The 20,179-nt window shown below is 45.5% G+C and overlaps 1 protein-coding gene across 1 annotated transcript; it reads right to left on the bottom strand.

The window, feature by feature from the left end:
* Positions 1-444: 444 nt before the first annotated feature.
* Positions 445-7,407, bottom strand: LOC135531400 (component of gems protein 1-like). The gene is made up of 3 exons (XM_064959440.1): positions 6,983-7,407; positions 5,720-5,894; positions 445-1,002 (listed from the first exon to the last, which is right to left on the bottom strand). The coding sequence occupies exons 1-3, from the start codon at positions 7,405-7,407 to the stop codon at positions 445-447; spliced, it is 1,158 nt and encodes a 385-aa protein (XP_064815512.1).
* Positions 7,408-20,179: the final 12,772 nt, after the last annotated feature.

Genomic DNA, 20,179 nt, shown 5'->3' with positions numbered 1-20,179 from the left:
AAGGGGTCTGAATACTTTCCTAAGGCACTGTATATGTTGTAGCCTGAGTACTCTTGCACAGACACAAATTTCCTTTCTCATAACAGGCCTGCTCTGGTGTAACTGAATGGAGTCCAGGCAGAACGAATGTAAATTCTCTTCCTTTAACATAGCTCTAACTTACTCCCACTGCACACCATAAACTCCTGGATGGGAGCTATCTCTCACTAATACAAAATAAAATGATTGTGGTGTAATTTTGTGAGACTTGAAAAATGATGCTCTTCTACTATTTTAGGTTCATAGTGAGACCACTAGTGTGGTTGGATTGGATTGATTATGAACACTGACAACTCAAGGGTTTACTACAGACAGTTGTGCATATAATAGTACAGACAGTCTCCTCACACGACCTTATTTCTTATTATAATCCAGACACTATAATCCACAGCAATTTACAGTCTTCTAACTGGTTTTCCTCACAGGCCTATTGGCCTCATAGTGCTTATTGGTCTCATATTGCTTATTGGTCTCATAGTGCTTATTGGTCTCATATTGCTTATTGATCTCATAGTGCTTATTGGTCTCATAGTGCTTATTGGTCTCATCGTGTTTATTGGTCTCATAGTGCTTATTGGTCTCATAGTGCTTATTGGTCTCATAGTGCTTATTGGTCTCATAGTGCTTATTGGTCTCATAGTGCTTATTGGTCTCATAGTGCTTATTGGTCTCATAGTGCTTATTGGTCTCATCGTGTTTATTGGTCTCATAGTGCTTATTGGTCTCATCGTGTTTATTGGTCTCATAGTGCTTATTGGTCTCATATTGCTTATTGGCCTCATAGTGTTTATTGGTCTCATAGTGCTTATTGGTCTCATAGTGCTTATTGGTCTCATAGTGCTTATTGGTCTCATAGTGCTTATTGGTCTCATATTGCTTATTGGTCTCATAGTGCTTATTGGTCTCATAGTGCTTATTGGTCTCATAGTGCTTATTGGCCTCATAGTGCTTATTTGTTATGAACTTGAGTGAAGACCCAAACGCGGTTTTAACAGAAAACAGAGTTCTTTAATAAAAAACAGGAATGGCATAAATCCTCTTCCAACGTAGTCAATGGAACAAAAGAACGTAGTATAATGCAGGTTGCACCTGCCATGCAGACTCCGACAGGACAGGACAAGGTGGAAGCAAACGAGACGACAGCTTGCTTCTGGCATCAAAAAACACAAACAAGAATCAGACACTGAAAGTAGCAGGAACAGAGAAAGAAATAGAGACCTAATCAGAGGGGGAAGAGAGAACAGGTGGGGAAAGAGAGAATGAGCTAGTTAGGGGAAATGTAGAACAGCTGAGGGATGAGAGACAGAGAAGGTAACCTAAAAAGACCAGCAGAGAGAGAGAATGAAGAGAAAGGACAGGAACAGACATAACAAGACATGACAGTACCCCCCCCACTCACCGAGCGCCTCCTGGCGCACTCGAGGAGGAAACCTGGCGGCAACGGAGGAACGCGACGAAGATAGCGCGGGAGAAGAAGTCGCACTGCGACAGGATTAATGACCTGGGAAATACGGAACGGACCAATGAACCGCGGGGCCAACTTGCGCGAAGCTGTCTTAAGGGGAAGGTTCTGAGTGGAGAGCCATACTCTCTGACCGCAACAATATCTAGGACTCTTGGTCCTACGCTTATTAGCGGCCCTCACAGTCTGCGCCCTATTACGGCAAAGTGCCGACCTGACCCCCTTCCAGGTGCGCTCGCAACGCTGGACAAAAGCCTGAGCGGAGGGGACGCAGGACTCGGCGAGCTGAGATGAGAACAGCGGAGGCTGGTACCCGAGGCTACACTGAAAAGGGGATAGACCGGTAGCAGACGAGGGAAGCGAGTTGTGGGCGTACTCTGCCCAGGGGAGCTGTTCTGACCAAGACGCAGGGTTACGAAAAGAAAGACTGCGTAAAATGCGACCAACAGTCTGATTGGCCCGTTCGGCTTGACCGTTAGACTGGGGATGAAAGCCGGACGAGAGACTGACGGAAGCCCCAATCAAACGGCAAAACTCCCTCCAAAATTGAGACGTGAACTGCGGGCCTCTGTCGGAAACGACGTCAGACGGAAGGCCATGAATTCGGAAAACATTTTCGATAATGATCTGAGCCGTCTCCTTAGCAGAAGGGAGCTTATCGAGAGGAATGAAATGAGCCGCCTTAGAGAATCTATCGACAACCGTAAGAATAACTGTCTTCCCCGCTGATGAAGGCAGTCCGGTGATAAAATCTAAAGCGATGTGAGACCACGGTCGAGAGGGAATGGGAAGCGGTCTGAGACGGCCGGCAGGAGGAGAGTTCCCAGATTTAGTCTGCGCGCAGACCGAACAAGCGGCGACAAATCGACGCGCGTCACGTTCCCGAGTGGGCCACCAGAAACGCTGGCGAATGGAAGCGAGCGTACCCCGAAGGCCGGGGTGGCCGGCTAACTTGGCAGAGTGGGCCCACTGAAGAACGGCCGGACGAGTAGGAACGGGAACGAACAGAAGGTTCCTAGGACAAGCTCGCGGCGACGGAGTGTGAGCGAGTGCTTGCTTTACCTGCCTCTCAATTCCCCAGACAGTCAACCCGACAACACGCCCCTCAGGGAGAATCCCATCGGGGTCGGTGGAGACCTCAGAAGAACTGAAGAGACGAGATAAAGCATCAGGTTTGGTGTTCTTTGAGCCCGGACGATAAGAAATAACAAACTCGAAACGAGCGAAAAACAGAGCCCAACGAGCCTGACGCGCATTAAGTCGTTTGGCTGAACGGATGTACTCAAGGTTCCTATGGTTAGTCCAAACGACAAAAGGAACGGTCGCCCCCTCCAACCACTGTCGCCATTCGCCTAGGGCTAAGCGGATGGCGAGCAGTTCGCGATTACCAACATCATAGTTACGTTCTGACGGCGATAAGCGATGAGAGAAAACGCGCAAGGATGGACCTTGCCGTCAGAGAGAGAGCGCTGAGAAAGAATGGCTCCCACGCCCACCTCTGACGCGTCAACCTCAACAACAAACTGTCTAGAGATGTCAGGTGTAACAAGAATAGGTGCGGATGTAAAACGATTCTTAAGAAGATCAAAAGCTCCCTGGGCGGAAACGGACCACTTAAAGCACGTCTTAACAGAAGTAAGGGCTGTGAGAGGAGCTGCCACCTCACCTGACCGAAATTACGGATGAAACGAGTTCTCCAAAAGGCGCTGGAGGACGCGTCGCACGTGCTGAACATGAATCGAGAGAGACGGTGAAAAAATCAGGATATCATCCATGTAAACGAAAACAAAAATGTTCAGCATGTCTCTCAGGACGTCGTTAACTAGTGCCTGAAAGACAGCTGGAGCGTTAACGAGGCCGAAAGGAAGAACCCGGTATTCAAAGTGCCCTAACGGAGTGTTAAACGCCGTCTTCCACTCGTCCCCCTCCCTGATGCGCACGAGATGGTAGGCGTTACGAAGGTCCAATTTGGTGAAAAACCTGGCTCCCTGCAGGATCTCGAAGGCTGAAGACATAAGAGGAAGCGGATAACGATTCTTAACTGTTATGTCATTCAGCCCTCGATAATCCACGCATGGGCGCAGGGACCCGTCCTTCTTCTGAACAAAAAGAACCCCGCGCCGGCGGGGGAGGAGGAGGAGACTATGGTACCGGCGTCGAGCGAAACCGACAAATAATCCTCGAGAGCCTTACGTTCGGGAGCCGACAGAGAGTATAATCTACCCCGGGGGGAGTAGTTCCCGGAAGGAGATCAATACTACAGTCATACGACCGGTGTGGAGGGAGAGAAGTGGCCTTGGAACGACTGAACACCGTGCGCAGATCGTGATACTCCTCCGGCACCCCTGTCAAATCGCCAGGCTCCTCCTGTGAAGAAGAGACAGAGGAAACAGGAGGGATAGCAGACATTAAACAGGTTACATGACAAGAAACATTCCAGGATAGGATAGTATTACTAGACCAATTAATAGAAGGGTTATGGCGCACTAGCCAGGGATGACCCAAAACAACAGGTGTAAAAGGTGAACGAAAAATTAAAAAAGAAATGGTTTCGCTATGATTACCAGAGACAGTGAGGGTTAAAGGCAGCGTCTCACGCTGAATCTTGGGGAGAGAACTACCATCTAAAGCGAACAAGGCCCTGGGCTCCCCTAACTGTCTGAGAGGAATGTCATGTTCCCGAGCCCAGGTCTCGTCCATAAAACAGCCCTCCGCCCCAGAGTCTATCAAGGCACTGCAGGAAGCCGATGAACCGGGCCAGCGGAGATGGACCGGAAAGGTAGTGCGTGATCCAGAAGGAGAGGCCTGAGTAGTTGCGCTCACCAGTAGCCCTCCTCTTACTGATGAGCTCTGGCCTTTTACTGGACATGAGGTGACAAAATGACCAGCGGAGCCGCAGTAGAGACAGAGGCGATTGGTGATTCTCCGTTCCCTCTCCTTGGCCGAGATGCGAATACCCCCAGCTGCATAGGCTCAGCATCCGAGCCGGCGGGGAGGGTGGCAGTGATGCGGCAGGTGGCAGTGATGTGGAGAGGGGAGCAACGGAGAACGTGAGCTCCTTTCCACGAGCTCGGCGACGAAGATCAAACCGTCGCTCTATGCGAATAGCGAGAGCTATTAAGGAGTCCAGACTGGAAGGAACCTCCCGGGAGAGGATCTCATCCTTAACCTCGACGTGGAGACCCTCCAGAAAACGAGCGAGCAAAGCCGGCTCGTTCCAGTCACTAGAGGCAGCGAGAGTGCGAAACTCAATAGAATAATCCGTTATGGATCTATTCCCCTGACATAGGGAAGACAGGGCCCTGGAAGCCTCCTCGCCAAAAACAGAACGGTCAAAAACCCGTATCATCTCCTCCTTAAAGTCCAGATACTGGTTAATACACTCAGCCCTCGCCTCCCAGACTGCCGTGCCCCACTCACGCGCCCGTCCGGTAAGGAGAGAAATGACGTAGGCGATGCGGGCTGCGCTCCTGGAGTAAGTGTTGGGCTGGAGAGAGAACACCACATCACACTGAGTGAGGAATGAGCGGCACTCAGTGGGCTCCCAGAGTAACACGGCGGGTTGTTGATCCTGGGCTCCGGAGACTCGGAAACCCTGGAAGTGGGCGGTGGATCGAGGTGGAGTTGGTGAACCCGTCTTGTGAGGTCGGAGACTTGGACGGCCAGGGTCTCAACGGCATGTTGAGCAGCAGACAATTCCTCCTCGTGTCTGCCTAGCATCGCTCCCTGGATCTCGACGGCGGAGTGAAAAGGGTCCGGAGCCGCTGGGTCCATTCTTGGTCTGATTCTTCTGTTATGAACTTGAGTGAAGACCCAAACGCGGTTTTAACAGAAAACAGAGTTCTTTAATAAAAAACAGGAATGGCATAAATCCTCTTCCAACGTAGTCAATGGAACAAAAGAACGTAGTATAATGCAGGTTGCACCTGCCATGCAGACTCCGACAGGACAGGACAAGGTGGAAGCAAACGAGACGACAGCTTGCTTCTGGCATCAAAAAACACAAACAAGAATCAGACACTGAAAGTAGCAGGAACAGAGAAAGAAATAGAGACCTAATCAGAGGGGGAAGAGAGAACAGGTGGGGAAAGAGAGAATGAGCTAGTTAGGGGAAATGTAGAACAGCTGAGGGATGAGAGACAGAGAAGGTAACCTAAAAAGACCAGCAGAGAGAGAGAATGAAGAGAAAGGACAGGAACAGACATAACAAGACATGACATTATTGGTCTCATATTGCTTATTGGTCTCATAGTGCTTATTGGTCTCATAGTGCTTATTGGTCTCATATTGCTTATTGATCTCATAGTTCTTATTGGTCTCATATTGCTTATTGATCTCATAGTGCTTATTGGTCTCATATTGCTTATTGGTCTCATAGTGGGATTCTCTGCCTCTAACCCTATTACAGGGGCTGAGTCACTGGCTTACTGGTGCTCTTCCATGCCGTCCCTAGGAGAGTTGCGTCACTTGAGTGGGTTGAGTCACTGACGTGGTCTTCCTGTCTGGGTTGGCGTCCCCCCCCTTGGGTTGTGCCGTGGCGGAGATCTTTGTGGGCTATACTCTGCCTTGTCTCAGGATGGTAAGTTGGTGGTTGAAGATATCCCTCTAGTGGTGTGGGGGCTGTGCTTTGGGAAAGTGCTTCTACACCAGCATTGCTTGCTGTTTGGGGTTATATCCTGTCTGTTTGGCCCTGTCCGGGGGGTATCATCGGATGGGGCCACAGTGTCCCCTGACCCCTCCTGTCTCAGCCTCCAGTATTTATGCTGCAGTAGTTTATGTGTCGGGGGGCTAGGGTCAGTCGGTTATATCTGGAGTATTGCTCCGGTGTACTGTGTGAATTTAAGTATGCTCTCTCTAATTCTCTCTTTCTCTCTTTCTGTCTTTCTCTCTCTCGGGGGACCTGAGCCCTAGGACCATGCCTCAGGACTACCTGGCATGATGACTCCTTGCTGTCCCCAGTCCACCTGGCCGTGCTGCTGCTCCAGTTTCAACTGTTCTGCCTGCGGCTATGGAACCCTGTCCTGTTCACCGGACGTGCTACCTGTCCCAGACCTGCTGTTTTCAACTCTCTAGACAGCAGGAGCGGTAGAGATGCTCTCAATGATCGGCTATGAAAAGCCAACTGACATTTACTCCTGAGGTGCTGACCTGAGGTGCTCCTGAGGTGTTGCACCCTCGACAACCACTGTGATTATTATTGTTTGACCATGCTGGTCATTTATGAACATTTGAACATCTTGGCCATGTTCTGTTATAATCTCCACCTGACACAGCCAGAAGAGGACTGGCCACCCCTCATAGCCTGGTTCCTCTCTAGGTTTCTTCCTAGGTTTTGTCCTTTCTAGGGAGGTTTTCCTAGCCACCGTGCTTCTACACCAGCATTGCTTGCTGTTTGGGGTTTTAGGCTGTGTTTCTGTACAGCACTTTGAGATATCAGCTGATGTAAGAAGGGCTATATAAATACATTTGATTTGATAGTGCATATTGGTTTCATAGTGCTTATTGGTCTCATATTGCTTATTGATCTCATAGTGATTATTGGTCTCATAGTGCTTATTGGTCTCATAGTGCTCATTGGTCTCATAGTGCTTATTGGTCTCATAGTGCTTATTGGTCTCATGGTGCTTATTGGTCTCATATTGCTTTTTGGTCTCATAGTGCTTATTGGTCTCATATTGCTTATTGGTCTCATAGTGCTTATTGGTCTCATAGTGCTTATTGGTCTCATAGTGCTTATTGGTCTCATATTGCTTATTGGTCTCATAGTGCTCATTGGTCTCATAGTGCTTATTGGTCTCATATTGCTTATTGGTCTCATAGTGCTTATTGGTCTCATAGTGTTTATTGGCCTCATAGTGCTTATTGGCCTCGTTGCTTATTGGTCTTATATTGCTTATTGGTCTCATAGTGCTTATTGGCCTCATAGTGCTTATTGGTCTTATATTGCTTATTGGTCTCATAGTGCTTATTGGCCTTGTTGCTTATTGGTCTCATAGTGCTTATTGAACTCATTGCTTATTGGCCTAATTGCTTATTGGCCTCATAGTGCTTATTGGCCTCATTGCCCTCATTGCTTATTGGCCTCATTGCTTATTGGCCTCATAGTGCTTATTGGCCTCATAGTGCTTATTGGCCTCATTGCTTATTGGCCTCATAGTGCTTATTGGCCTCATAGTGCTTATTGGCCTCATTGCTTATTGGCCTCATAGTGCTTATTGGCCTCATTGCTTATTGGCCTCATAGTGCTTATTGGCCTCATTGTGCTTATTGGCCTCATTGCTTATTGGCCACACACTTATAAGCCACACATTCTTCTCCTAGGCCAGCTGTCTCTCCCCCTCAGTGTCCACTGATATGGAATGACACCAAAGCTGAGTGTGTAATATGAGCTGATGGTCTGGTCTCTCTTCCCTGGGGGCAAACACACACACAAGCACACACATCAGATGTGATCAATCTTTATATCTCTCTCACACCCACACCTTGCGAGACACCTTCAGTAAGTACCCTGAAATTCCATTGATCTTCAATGCCTTTTAATGAGCATAATGTGGAATTGGAACCTGGTTTACATTCTGAATTGTCTGGAATTGAAATGGATTTGACCCCAACCCATTAGCTCAAACATACACACATTTGAGCCAGCCATATCACCGTACACATCATTCACTCATATCCGGCGCCAGTCGAAGGCCACCTGACACAGATCGATGGGGTGGTGCTGCAGGCTCTGGGTCTGATCTTTGGCTCATATCTAGAGAGTCAGTGGAACAGAAGACTGTATCAACTCTGTGACATTAATCCGCTTTTAAATCACAACCTTCAAGAACAAAATCTATTTTTTTATTTATTTCACCTTTATTTAACCAGGAACGCCAGTTGAGAGCAAGATCTCATTTACAACTGCGACTTGGTCAAGATAAAGCAAAGCAGTGCGACAAAAACAACAACACAGAGTTACACATAAACAAATGTACAGTCAATAACGCAAAAGAAAAGAAAAATAGAAAAATGTACAGTGTGTGCAAATGTAGAAGAGTAAGGAAAATAATTACAATTTAGCATTAATACTGGACTGATGTGCAGATGATGATGTGCAAGTAGAGATACTGGGGTGCAAAAGAGCAAGAGGATAAGTAACAATAGGAGGATGAGGTAGTTGGGTGTGCTATTTACAGATTGGCTGAGTACAGGTACAGTGATCGGTAAGCTGCTCTGACAGCTGATGCTTAAAGTTAGAGAGGGAGATATAAGACTCCAGCGTCAGAGATATTTGCAATTTGTTCCAGTCATTGGCAGCAGAGAACTAGGTGGAAAGGCAGCCAAAGTAAGTGTTGGCTTTGGGGATGACCAGTGCAATTACCTGCTGGAGCGCGTGCTACGGGTGGGTGTTGCTATGGTGACCAGTGAGCTGAGATATGGTGGGGCTTTACCTAGCAAAGACTTATAGATGACCTGGAGCCAGTGGGTTTGGTGACGGATATGTAGTGAGGGCCAGCCAACGAGAGCATACAGGTTGCAGTGGTGTGTAGTATATGGGGCTTTGGTGATAAAATGGATTGCACTGTGAAAGACTACATCCAGTTTGCTGAGTAGAGTGTTGGGGGCTAATTTGTAAATGACATCGCCGAAGTCAAGGATCGGCAGAATAGTCAGTTTTACGAGGGTAAGTTTGGCGGCATGAGTGAAGGATGCTTTGTTATGAAATAGGAAGCCGATTGTAGATTTCATTTTGGATTGGAGACATATGGGATGCGGCTGCATGCATGCCATGGCCCTCCTCTCTCACACTCGAGTGACACTGAGATTGTGTTCATTGAGAAATAGCTGTAAAGAAAGGCTCCTAGTAACATGTTGTGAGGTATTCTATTTGGCACAATAGAATCCCAACCTGCATCTCATAATTGCCTGCAAGTCCTGTTGATGAATATTGAAGATTGACCCGCAGATATCTTTTAATGAAAACAAGGCCTCCTTACTCATTTAGACCACTAGAAAGCAAGAGCATCTAATCAATACTACGATTACAGAGCCCTCTGTAGCACCCAGGAACATGTATTGTAGATCTCCAGCTGGAGGGCAGCTGATGTTTGAATATAAACAAGATGGCTGTGATGTAAACGTCTCTTAAAGTCAGTTATCTGACAGTTGATGTGTCCGTTAAAGACAGGGAAGTTGGGGGTCCAGTGCCCCACAGTTACAGCTCACAGTTTAACCTTGTTCATAAAACATTCATGCCTGTTTGCACCAGAGTCTCCAGAAATGCCTTATTTATGTGTAGCATGTAGCAGCATCCTGCTGGGGATGCAATATGGATGAGATGTCAGAGGCTTCCCTGTCTCAACAGATTCCTTCCTTCACAGATACACAACAGGCAACACTGTTGTGCACACACAAACCCTACTGCACATCTGTCCTATATAAATGGCTTGTATATATTATATTATGTATATATTATGTATTACTATATTATCTTCATCCTGTGTTGACATCTGGATGCTGACAGGTCTTTCTCTGGGGGAGCTGCTGTGAGCTGATGGCTCTCCTGCAGGCAAGTGGCTGTAACAGATGTTTGTGAAAGGCATAAGTCTGTTTGAACTACCACAGCGTAAGCATGTACAGTACCACAATCCTTAGTAACACCGTCATTACACAGTAGTAACCACAGCCCTGACTCAGGTCTTTACCGTGTTGGCACATTTACCCCAGGTACCTGTTAGGTACAGTGGAAAGGGGATTATTGACTTTAGTATTGCCTGAGGAACTCCTCTGCTGCCTGAAGGCAGTGGCAAAGAAGATTAGATAATAACCTCACTGAATGTTTTCAGATGGTCATGAACACTAAGACATATATCATGCCACCGAGGTGGGTGGATAGAAACTCTATACCAGGGTAGAATGGGGACAGGTCTTAGTCTCCCTGTGTAAGACCATTTACTTTTTAGTGTGTGTGTGTGTGTGTGTGTGTGTGTGTGTGTGTGTGTGTGTGTGTGTGTGTGTGTGTGTGTGTGTGTGTGTGTGTGTGTGTGTGTGTGTGTGTGTGTGTGTGTGTGTGTGTGTGTGTGTGTGTGTGTGTGATCTCCTCTTATGCACTCTGGACATGTGTTAGTAGTACCCAACTCGCTAACGATCATCAGGTCGCTAATGGCCTGGTACTCAGGGCTCTACCGTCCCTCCAACCATTCTGACATCAATGCAAATGCAATGGAAAATCACATCAAAACACTATGTGCTTGTAAAACTCAATTTGAAGAAAGAAGTTCAACAACAGGTTGAAACTGAATGGAAAAAAATGGTCATTGTGGATGTTGTTTCAAAGACTAACACAACGGAATGGACAGCGCTTTCTAAGGTGATGATTAATTCAAAACACCCATTTGAATATATAAAATAAAACCTGAATTTAAGAAATGATTGTGCTGTTATACAGTACATAGCCTAGCCACATATTACAGAAGGCAGAAAAAAACTTATTTAAGATATCTATGGTACATCATTTGTCTAGTCTATATTAAACAAATACAGAGTTAGACTACATTATAGTGAATTTCTATTTGATTTTGAATAGCCTAGTAAAAGGGCATTATTATAATATGTTTTATATAATCAATAGGCTGACACATTACCTTTAGCTACACAATATCTGAACCAACGCATTTCCATCTCCTCCTCTCTCTCCTTCATTCCTTTCTCCAGCACGCAGAGAGGGGCTGTCAACAGTTTAATGAAATATGTTTAGTTGGGAAAACATGTTACTATCATGTTCCAGAACAGATTTCACTTGGTTTCACAAATGAAGCACTGGGTAGCTGCAGGAACAGGGTTGGAGAGCCCATGACATACAGAGTTTGTGTGTAATATCACCTGTTGCATGGGAAAATAACCTGTGTAGCCGACCCAACATGGAATGAACCTGTAGCCTCCATTTGCTATTCGAATGCATACGGATTATATGTTTCTGCCCATTTGATAATGGGACATTCTAAATCTAAACTAATTTTACATATTAGTAAAGACAAAATGAAATTAAAAATAGTCTGATGGGTGAAATAATTATGACTTGATGAGAGCTGGAGAGAACAGCTAGTGCTGCCTGATGCAAGGAACAAAGCACCACCTTTTGATTGGTGAGACATTCTAGGGTTTGTATCATTCACAACTAAAGTTGCCAAATAACTATCATGTAGGACCGGTTTCAAATGATACATTTTATAGTCAACATAGCAACTTCATAGGCGAACTTTAGCTCTGAATCGGGAAAAAAACATTTCTATTTTATTCAGCTAAATTAATTTATAGAGTTGGCTCAGGTCTATAATCCGACTCTGCCAATCTCCCCGTGTGCCCCCCACAAAAAAATGATTGGGGCTGCCTTTCGGGCTTCCTTGCTAGCTGTGTTCCCTCATAACGATGCCGTTCCGCCTTTACTGCTTCCAGCTCCTCCTGGGACGGTGATATTCCCCAGCCTGCCTCCAGGGTCCTTTATCGTCCAGGATTTCCTCCCAACTCCATGAGTCCCCCTTACCACGCTGCTTGGTCCTTTTGTGGTGGGAAGTTCTGAGCCACCTCCACCCATGGGACGACTCGCCCATTCTCCTGGACCGTCCTGGCAATACAACCGCAGAAACCAACCCACATCCTGGTTCACTCTCTCCACCTGCCCATTACTCTCGGGGTGATAACCCAAGGTCAGGCTGACCGAGACATATCCAACCGAAAAGGAAAAGGGAATCGGTGGCAGCTAGTAGACCGGTGACGCCGAGCGCCGCCCGAACAGTGGTGGAAGTCGTGACACAAAGCCAGAAAGGTCAACTCATATTCTGTCCCTCTGTTTCTTTAGACCTGCCTAAAATAAAGAATGAATCTATTGTGACGTTGTATATTCAATTGATTTATTATACTTTTTAAAATGTAGATGTTCCAAAAGCAGGCATCAGCAGCTTGTAGGTGGGGAGATCAGGAGATGCTAAATGTGTTTAAATTAATTAACAGTCAATTACTGTGAGACCGACAGTCTTTTGCCTGGCAATAACCGGCTGACAAGTGGCAAAGGAATGGCATTTTCTCTAATAAACTGTCGTTAAAGGAACAAGAATGGAACAAACAGAATAACATGGTGGTTTTCTGTGAATATCCATCAAAAACTTCTTAGCAGACATTTCAAATTACACCTGTACAGTATATGCCCTGAAAAGTGGACTGACCAAGGTTTTTGACTCATGGGATGCAGGTACCCACTGCTTAGCCCAAATGTGATTCCTACTCCCTCTCCAGGAGCTGATGGTTTTTGCATGAGGCAGGTGATGAAGGAGAACACTCCCAGAGAACACTGAGGGTTCTATGGAACATCACCAGCACAGCATACACCTGACTAGACATGGACTAACACAGTTCATGTTTGTAATGCAAAACCACACAGATATAGTGTTAAACTTCAACCAAGGAGTGTATATGTGTGTGTGAAAAAGAGACGAGGGCTTTATTGGAGTGCATTTGAAGAGTTATAGCTCCCCCCTCTCTATATACTGTAATTAAAAATAACCAAACACGTCAACATTGTTTGCCTTCAGACACACTCCCTCTGTCAGGTGGAATAATGAATCTAATTTCCCACCAGAGCTGTTTACTCTTAGACAGCTGCTAGCATAGTGTGCTGATTGCCTCTCCACCTCTCACCTAATTTGCCAGACTCCACCTCTGCCACTCACATTGATAAAACACAATATTCAACACTGGTCTTTTCATGATTCATCTGTTGAAATAACACATATGGAACCATGTATTAACCAAAAAGTGTTAAACGTATCTAAATATATATTATATTGGAGATTCTTCAAAGTAGCCACCCTTTGCCTTGACGGCAGCTTTGCACACTCTTGGCATTCTTTCAACCAGCTTCACCTGGAATGCTTTTCCATCAGTCTTGAAGGAGTTCCCACATATGCTGAGCACTTGTTGGCTGCTTTACCTTCACTCTGCGGTCCAACTCATCCCAAACCATCTAAATTGGGTTGAGGGTGGGTGACTGTGGAGGCCAGGTCATCTGATGCAGCACTCCATCACTCTCCTTCTTGGTCAAATAGCCCTTACCCAGCCTGGAGGTGTGTTGGGTCATTGTCCTGTTGAAAAACAAATGATAGTCCCACTAAGCCCAAACCAGATGGGATGGCGTATTGTTGCAGAATGCTGTTGTGTGCCTAGAATTCTAAATAAATCACAGACAGTGTAACCAGCAAAGCACCCCCACACCATCACACCTCCTCCTCCATGCTTCACGGTGAGAACTTCACATGTGGAGATTATCCATTCACCTACACTGCGTCTCACAAAGACCCGGTGGTTGGAACCAAAAATCTCAAATTTGGACTCCAGACCAAACAACAGATTTCCACCGGTCTTATGCCCATTGCTCATGTTTCTTGGCCCAAACAAGTCTCTTATTATGATTGGTATCCTTTGGTAGTGGTTTCTTTGCAGCAATTTGATCCTGAAGGCCTGATTCACGCAGTCTCCTCTGAACAGTTGATGTTGAGATGTGTCTGTTACTTGAACTCTGTGAAGCATTTATTTGGCCTACAATTTCTGAGGCTGGTAACTCTAATGAACTTATCCTCTGCAGCAGAGGTAACTCTGGGTTTTACTTTCCTGTGGCGGTCCTCACAAGAGCCAGTTTCATCATAGCGCTTTGATGGTTTTTGCGACTGCACTTGACGAAACTTTTGAAAGACCGAATAAATTAATTAGTTTAAATCTGATAAATGTCCTATTACACAATGTTATTTAATAGTAGCACTTTTGCCTATCTCCGGAGTACAAACCTTCCTCTGCTGAGTGCCTACTTCGTCTCCTGAATACAAACCAAGTAAAATGACCTGTAAATCTACTTGCTGACTTGAGAACCTTGAGTCTGTTGACAGTAGTGTCAGGACCCGGTTACGAACCCGGGTCTCCGGAGTGAGAAACAGTCACTTAACCAACTGAGCCACGAATAGTCAGCAGAACCCAGAAGATGAGGCAGACACAGCAGTACTTGAGACGGTGTATTTAATAAAGTAAAAAGTGAAGTCCTTCAGGAAAACATGTAACTCCACAAGCTCAAAAGGAATTCCACAAGAACAAGGTAAACCACAAGGTAATCCTTCAAGACAAAAAGGTAAATCCACAAGGTGGTAGGTATAGCATAAAAAGCCTCAAAAGATACTCAAAAATAAATAAACAAGAACAAAAAACAGAATTCCACAAGAGCGTCCACCGGGATCAACAAGAGTACACAGAATACTAGGGCTGGGTGCTAACATACAAACACAGAGCAAAGAACTGAGGGAAACAAAGGGTTTAAATACAATCCGGGAAAACGAGGCACAGGTGCAAATAATAATGGGGATCAAGGGAAAGCAAAAGGTCAAAAAGCACAATGGGGGCATCTAGTGACCAAAAACCGGAACAACCCTGGCCAAATCCTGACAAGTAGTGTGTGCGCTCTGAAGTTGATCCAGACCGGGTGAAGTACCTGCAGCGACAGCTGTGGTACACACTTCCAGTGTTTGCCATGGGAGACCTATCAGAGAGGATTTTGGACCGATAAGAATTTAAAAACTGTATTCCTGCTTTTTCCCCGACCCGTACGTTGTTTCAGACTGGGTAAAGGACAAATTGGGAGCGGGTTACATTGTGAAAGTTTCGAGAAGTGGAATTTTTTGTGCATCCTCCGCCCACAGGCAGCTGGCGCTGCGCTGTCGAGGCCTCGTGCTTTGCTCTCCGGAGCAGGGCGCTGCTCAAAGGAGTGATCAGTAGGGGTAGCGTTGAGTGTAAAGTTGGATCAAATGAAAAATAATATTCCTGGTGTTTGGTGAAAAGTAAACCCGGTGGCCATGGCGAGACTAAGAATACCCAGTCTGTCTTGTTGAGCTTTGACAGAGTTTCTGCCTGATCAGGTTAGGTTATAGTTGTTATTCTGTGAGCTCCTTCAGTGGCTTGCGAAAGTATTCACCCCCCTGGCATTTTTCCTATTTTGTTGCCTTACAACTGGGAATAAAAAAATATTTTTTGGGGGGGGTTTGCATTTTTTTATTTACACAACATGCTAACCACTTTGAAGATGCAAAATATATTTTTATTGTGAAACAAATAAGAAATAAGACAAACAAAACTTGAGTGTGCATAACTATTCACCCCCCTCCCAAAAGTCAATACTTTGTAGAGCCACATTTTGCAGCAATTACAGCTGCAAGTCTCTTGGGGTATGTATCTATAAGCTTGGCACATATAGCCACTGGGAATTTTGCCCATTCTTCAAGGCAAAACTGCTCCAGCTCCTTCAAGTTGGATGGGTTCCGCTGGTGTACAGAAATCTTTAAGTCATACCACAGATTCTCAATTGGATGGACGTCTGGTCTTTGACTAGGCCATTCCAATACATTTAAATGTTTCCCCTTAAACCACTCTAGTGTTGCTTTAGCAGTATGCTTAGGGTCATTGTCCTGCTGGAAGGTGAACCACCATCCCAGTCTCAAATCTCTGGAAGACTGAAACAGGTTTCCCTCAACAATTTCCCTGTATTTAGCGCCATCCATCATTCCTTCAATTCTGACCAGTTTCCCAGTCCCTGCCAATGAAAAACATCCCCACAGCATGATGCTGCCAACAGCATGCTTCACTGTGGGATGGTCTTCTCGGGGTGATGAGAGGTGTTGGGTTTGAGCCAGACATAGCGTTTTCCTTGATGGCCAAAAATATCAAGTTTAGTCTCATCTGTCCAGAGTACCTTCTTCCATATGTTTGGGGAGTCTCCCACATGCCCTTTGGCGATTACCAAACGTGTTTGCTTATTTTTTTTTAAGCAATGCCTTCTTTTCTGGCCACTCCTCCGTAAAGCCCGGCTCTGTAGGGGTGTATGGCTTTAAAGTGGTCCTATGAACAGATACTCCATCTCCGCTGTGGAGCTTTGCTGCTCCTTCAGGGTTATCTTTGGTCTCTTTGCTGCCTCTCTGATTAATGCCCTCCTTGCCTGGTCCGTGAGTTTTGGTGGGCGACCCTCCCTTGGCAGGTTTGTTGTGGTGCCTTATTCTTTCCATTTTTTAATGGATTTAATGGTGCTCAGTGAAATGTTCAAAGTTTCAGATATTTTTTTTATAACCCAACCCTGATCTGTACTTCTCCATAACTTTGTCCCTGACCTGTTTGGAGAGCTCCTTGGTCTTCATGGTACTGCTTGCTTGGTGGTTACCCTTAGAGATGTTGCAGACTCTGGGGCCTTTCAGAACAGGTGCATATATACTGCGATAATGTGACAGATCATGTATTTAACTAATTATGTGACTTCTGAGGGTACTGGTTGCACCAGATCTTTATGTAGGGACTTCATAGTAAAGGGGGTGAATAGATATGCACGCACCACTTTTCTGTTTTTTTTTTTTTAACTAGTTATTTTTTAATTTCACTTCACCCATTTGGACTATTTTGTGTATGTCCATTACATGAAATCAGGTTGTAAATGACAGGTTGTAATGCATCAAAATAGGAAAACGCCAAGAGGGATGAATACTTTTGCAAGGGACTATGTTCCCATGCAGCAGGTGATCCAAAGAGCCCTGTGAGAGAGCGAAGGGTTGAGATTACCAGAGTTTGAGTTGGGGGAAGAGCCCAAGGATGAGTGATTTGACTGGGAGCCCCCAGTGAGTCGGCCTGAAGAGAGATCCAGAGAGGATGAGTTTTAGTAATGTTGGATTTCTAGCATTTCTAGACATTGTGATCAACCGCTCTATGCTGATGGTGCAGAAATCACAGAAGATAGATGTGGTAGTTGCAGCAGGGATAAATATTTGGGTGTGATAGATTTTAGTGCAGAAGATCTACAGGGAGTCTTGAAAGAAGGGGTTCCATCCTCCCAGGCCTGATGTAGGATTGTTTAGTGTGAAAGTAGTGTGATGGGGTGGTGGGTTCTTTTTGGGGGGGATAGTTGGTGCTTTAAAGATAACTGGGAACTCAAAGGTCAAATCATGATGTCAGTGATCTTCAGGCCGGAAAGTTGGAGCGCTAGAAAGATGCCTGAGTTTCCAACTTGGAATTCTGATTTGGACCATTCCAAACTATTTTTCCCAGTCTGAGATTGTTTTTTCCCCAACTTCCCAGTTGTCTTGAACGAAGTCTGAAGTCAGAGATTTCAGAGTTCCCAATTCACAGTTGTTTTGAATGCGGCAAGTGTATAGGTGCAGGGTTAGGTGGTGGTGAAATTTAACATTTCCCTTCCTCCATTTTCTGTGGACCAAAATGTGAACAACAGCCTGTAAAATGCAGCAATACGCAACACAGCCTCTAGTCTGCAAGTAATTCACACAAAAAATACAACTTTTATTTTGAAGGCCTCTTGAAGGTTTGCGGAAGTATAAATGGAGTAGTTTACCCCTGTGTTAGGGAGATGCTAATAGAGTACCACATTATGAGTCATAATACCCATAAAACCTACAAAACAGGGAAATGGTTCCAATCATTTTTTCCAACATTCATTTTTCTCACAGGAGATTTTAGAAACACAAAAATAAGAACTATGTTTTGTGTATGCTTACCCTGGCATGACGTTTTAATAACCATGTAAATGTCTCTTGGACAAGCTTTTATCAGTGTATTTGCCTGTGTTTAACCCCCAACAAATGAAATGTTAATTTGCTGATAATGTGGCCATCATAAAGAACTACAAATGCCATCAAGATCTGGACAAGACTGCCGAATAGAGGCAAAGGTAAGAATCTCTGGATTAACTATCTAATGTAGTAATGAGTAAATTGGCTACATTTCTTTAAATGTACCTGTTAGCAAAGGTGATGTCCTAGAGATGACATGCAGGAGCTTGCAGGGATTTGTAGTCTTGTATGATGTCTACTTTGACGCTAATTAGCATTTTTGAATTGTAGCCTAAATAGAGCCAAATATAAATACAGCCCTTATTTTAAGTGTTTCTAAAATCTGTCTGGCATGCCAGTGCTGGGATCTGTAATGGCACATTCAACACGAGGTGACTGCGTCCTGGGCTCTACTGAGAGGAGTGCCCTCTCGGTGCTGCGGCCAGCTGGGCTTCCTCTTGCACCTTTTCTAGGTACTATCGGGTAAATGTGGCACCTCCTCTGCGGTTGGTTCAACGGTCCTGGGCGTCACCACCCCCTTCCGGGGACTGTGCCGGGACCCCCTTCCAAACTGACGGCCCATGTGTCTCGGTCCCGCACTGGGACTTTGTTGCTAGCTGGCCAGGTCCTCTAGCACCGACTAATCTGGTACGGGTATATTTAATATATTGGAGTAATCCAATATAATGAAACATAACAAAGGTTGCGTATGTAACCACGTGTTATGTGAGCTATATGGATCACTCCAATCCTCTACGGTGCTGGTGCGCCTCAAAAATGATGTAGAGAACGTGTGCCGAGGCAATGGGGTCTATATATAGGTATGGACCCCAGCCGTGACATAGGTGTACACGGGAGTAAATATGTAAATCCTCACCTCGGATGTATCCCTCCTCCGCGGAGTGATACCGATACCAATATATTGGAGTGATCCAATATAGTGAAAACATAACAATTGGAACCCTTTCCGTGTTTTGACCGCTAGATTTTATGGGTATTATGACACCTCCATATCCCAAAGGTTGAGCCGTTGAAAGGAGGATAACTGGGTAGCATTGTGTTTAGGAAGGAGCAACTGAAATGGAAGATTCCCGGTGTATGACGCCTGCCGCTTGGTGTGACTCATAGCCGGTGGAGAGCATGGTGAAACACAGATGACTGTCTGTTCTGCTGAGTGTTGATGCAGAGTCTATACCTGATGAAGTTAAGTTAGGATGTGTCAGTTATCCTGTGAGACCATTTGTGCAGAACCCACTAAGTTTATTTCAGATGTTAAGCTCATGTTGCAGCAGTGTAGGTGGGGAGATTCCTAGATGAGAAGTGTGCAGGAGGACATGACACAAAGGAATGTGTGGAAACGGTGAAAAAGTGGTGTGTGTAAACATTGGGGGGGGCCCATGGTGCTGGCGATTGAAATGTCAGGTGAGAGGCAGGTTAAAGCTGCTAGGATCAGAGTAGTCAGAGTACAGTCAAAGGAAGTAGGGTGCTGAGTGGTGCTGCAGCACCCCTGAAAAATCACAATAAAATAACTATCAAATACAAAAATACAGCAGCTACCAAATTGTGCATGTTTTCTGTCACTTTGAGTAAGCAGAGTGCAGAGACAGTGCCATGTTCTGTCACTTTGAAAGCAGAGTGCAGAGACGGTGCCATGTTCTGTCACTTTGGAGTACAGAGTGCAGAGACAGTGCCACCTGTCACTTTAAAGCAGATGGAGAGACAGTGCCATGTTCTGTCACTTTGAGTGCAGAGTGTAGAGTCAGTGCCATGTTCTGTCACTTTGAGTAGCAGAGTGCAGAGACAGTGCCATGTTCTGTCACTTTTAGAAAGCAGAGTGAGACAGTGCCATGTTCTGTCACTTTGAGTAAGCAGAGTGCAGAGACAGTGCCATGTTCTGTCACTTTGAGTAAGCAGAGTGCAGAGACAGTGCCATGTTCTGTCACTTTTAGAAAGCAGAGTGCGGAGACAGTGCCATGTTCTGTCACTTTGAGTAAGCAGAGTCAGTGCCATGTTCTGTCACTTTGAGTAAGCAGAGTGCAGAGACAGTGCCATGTTCTGT

Source organism: Oncorhynchus masou, unplaced genomic scaffold (genome assembly GCF_036934945.1).
Source record: "Oncorhynchus masou masou isolate Uvic2021 unplaced genomic scaffold, UVic_Omas_1.1 unplaced_scaffold_1581, whole genome shotgun sequence".
Lineage (NCBI taxonomy): Eukaryota > Metazoa > Chordata > Actinopteri > Salmoniformes > Salmonidae > Oncorhynchus > Oncorhynchus masou.
The sequence above is the reverse complement of the archived record's forward strand: the minus strand, read 5'-3'. Positions and strand labels throughout refer to the sequence as shown.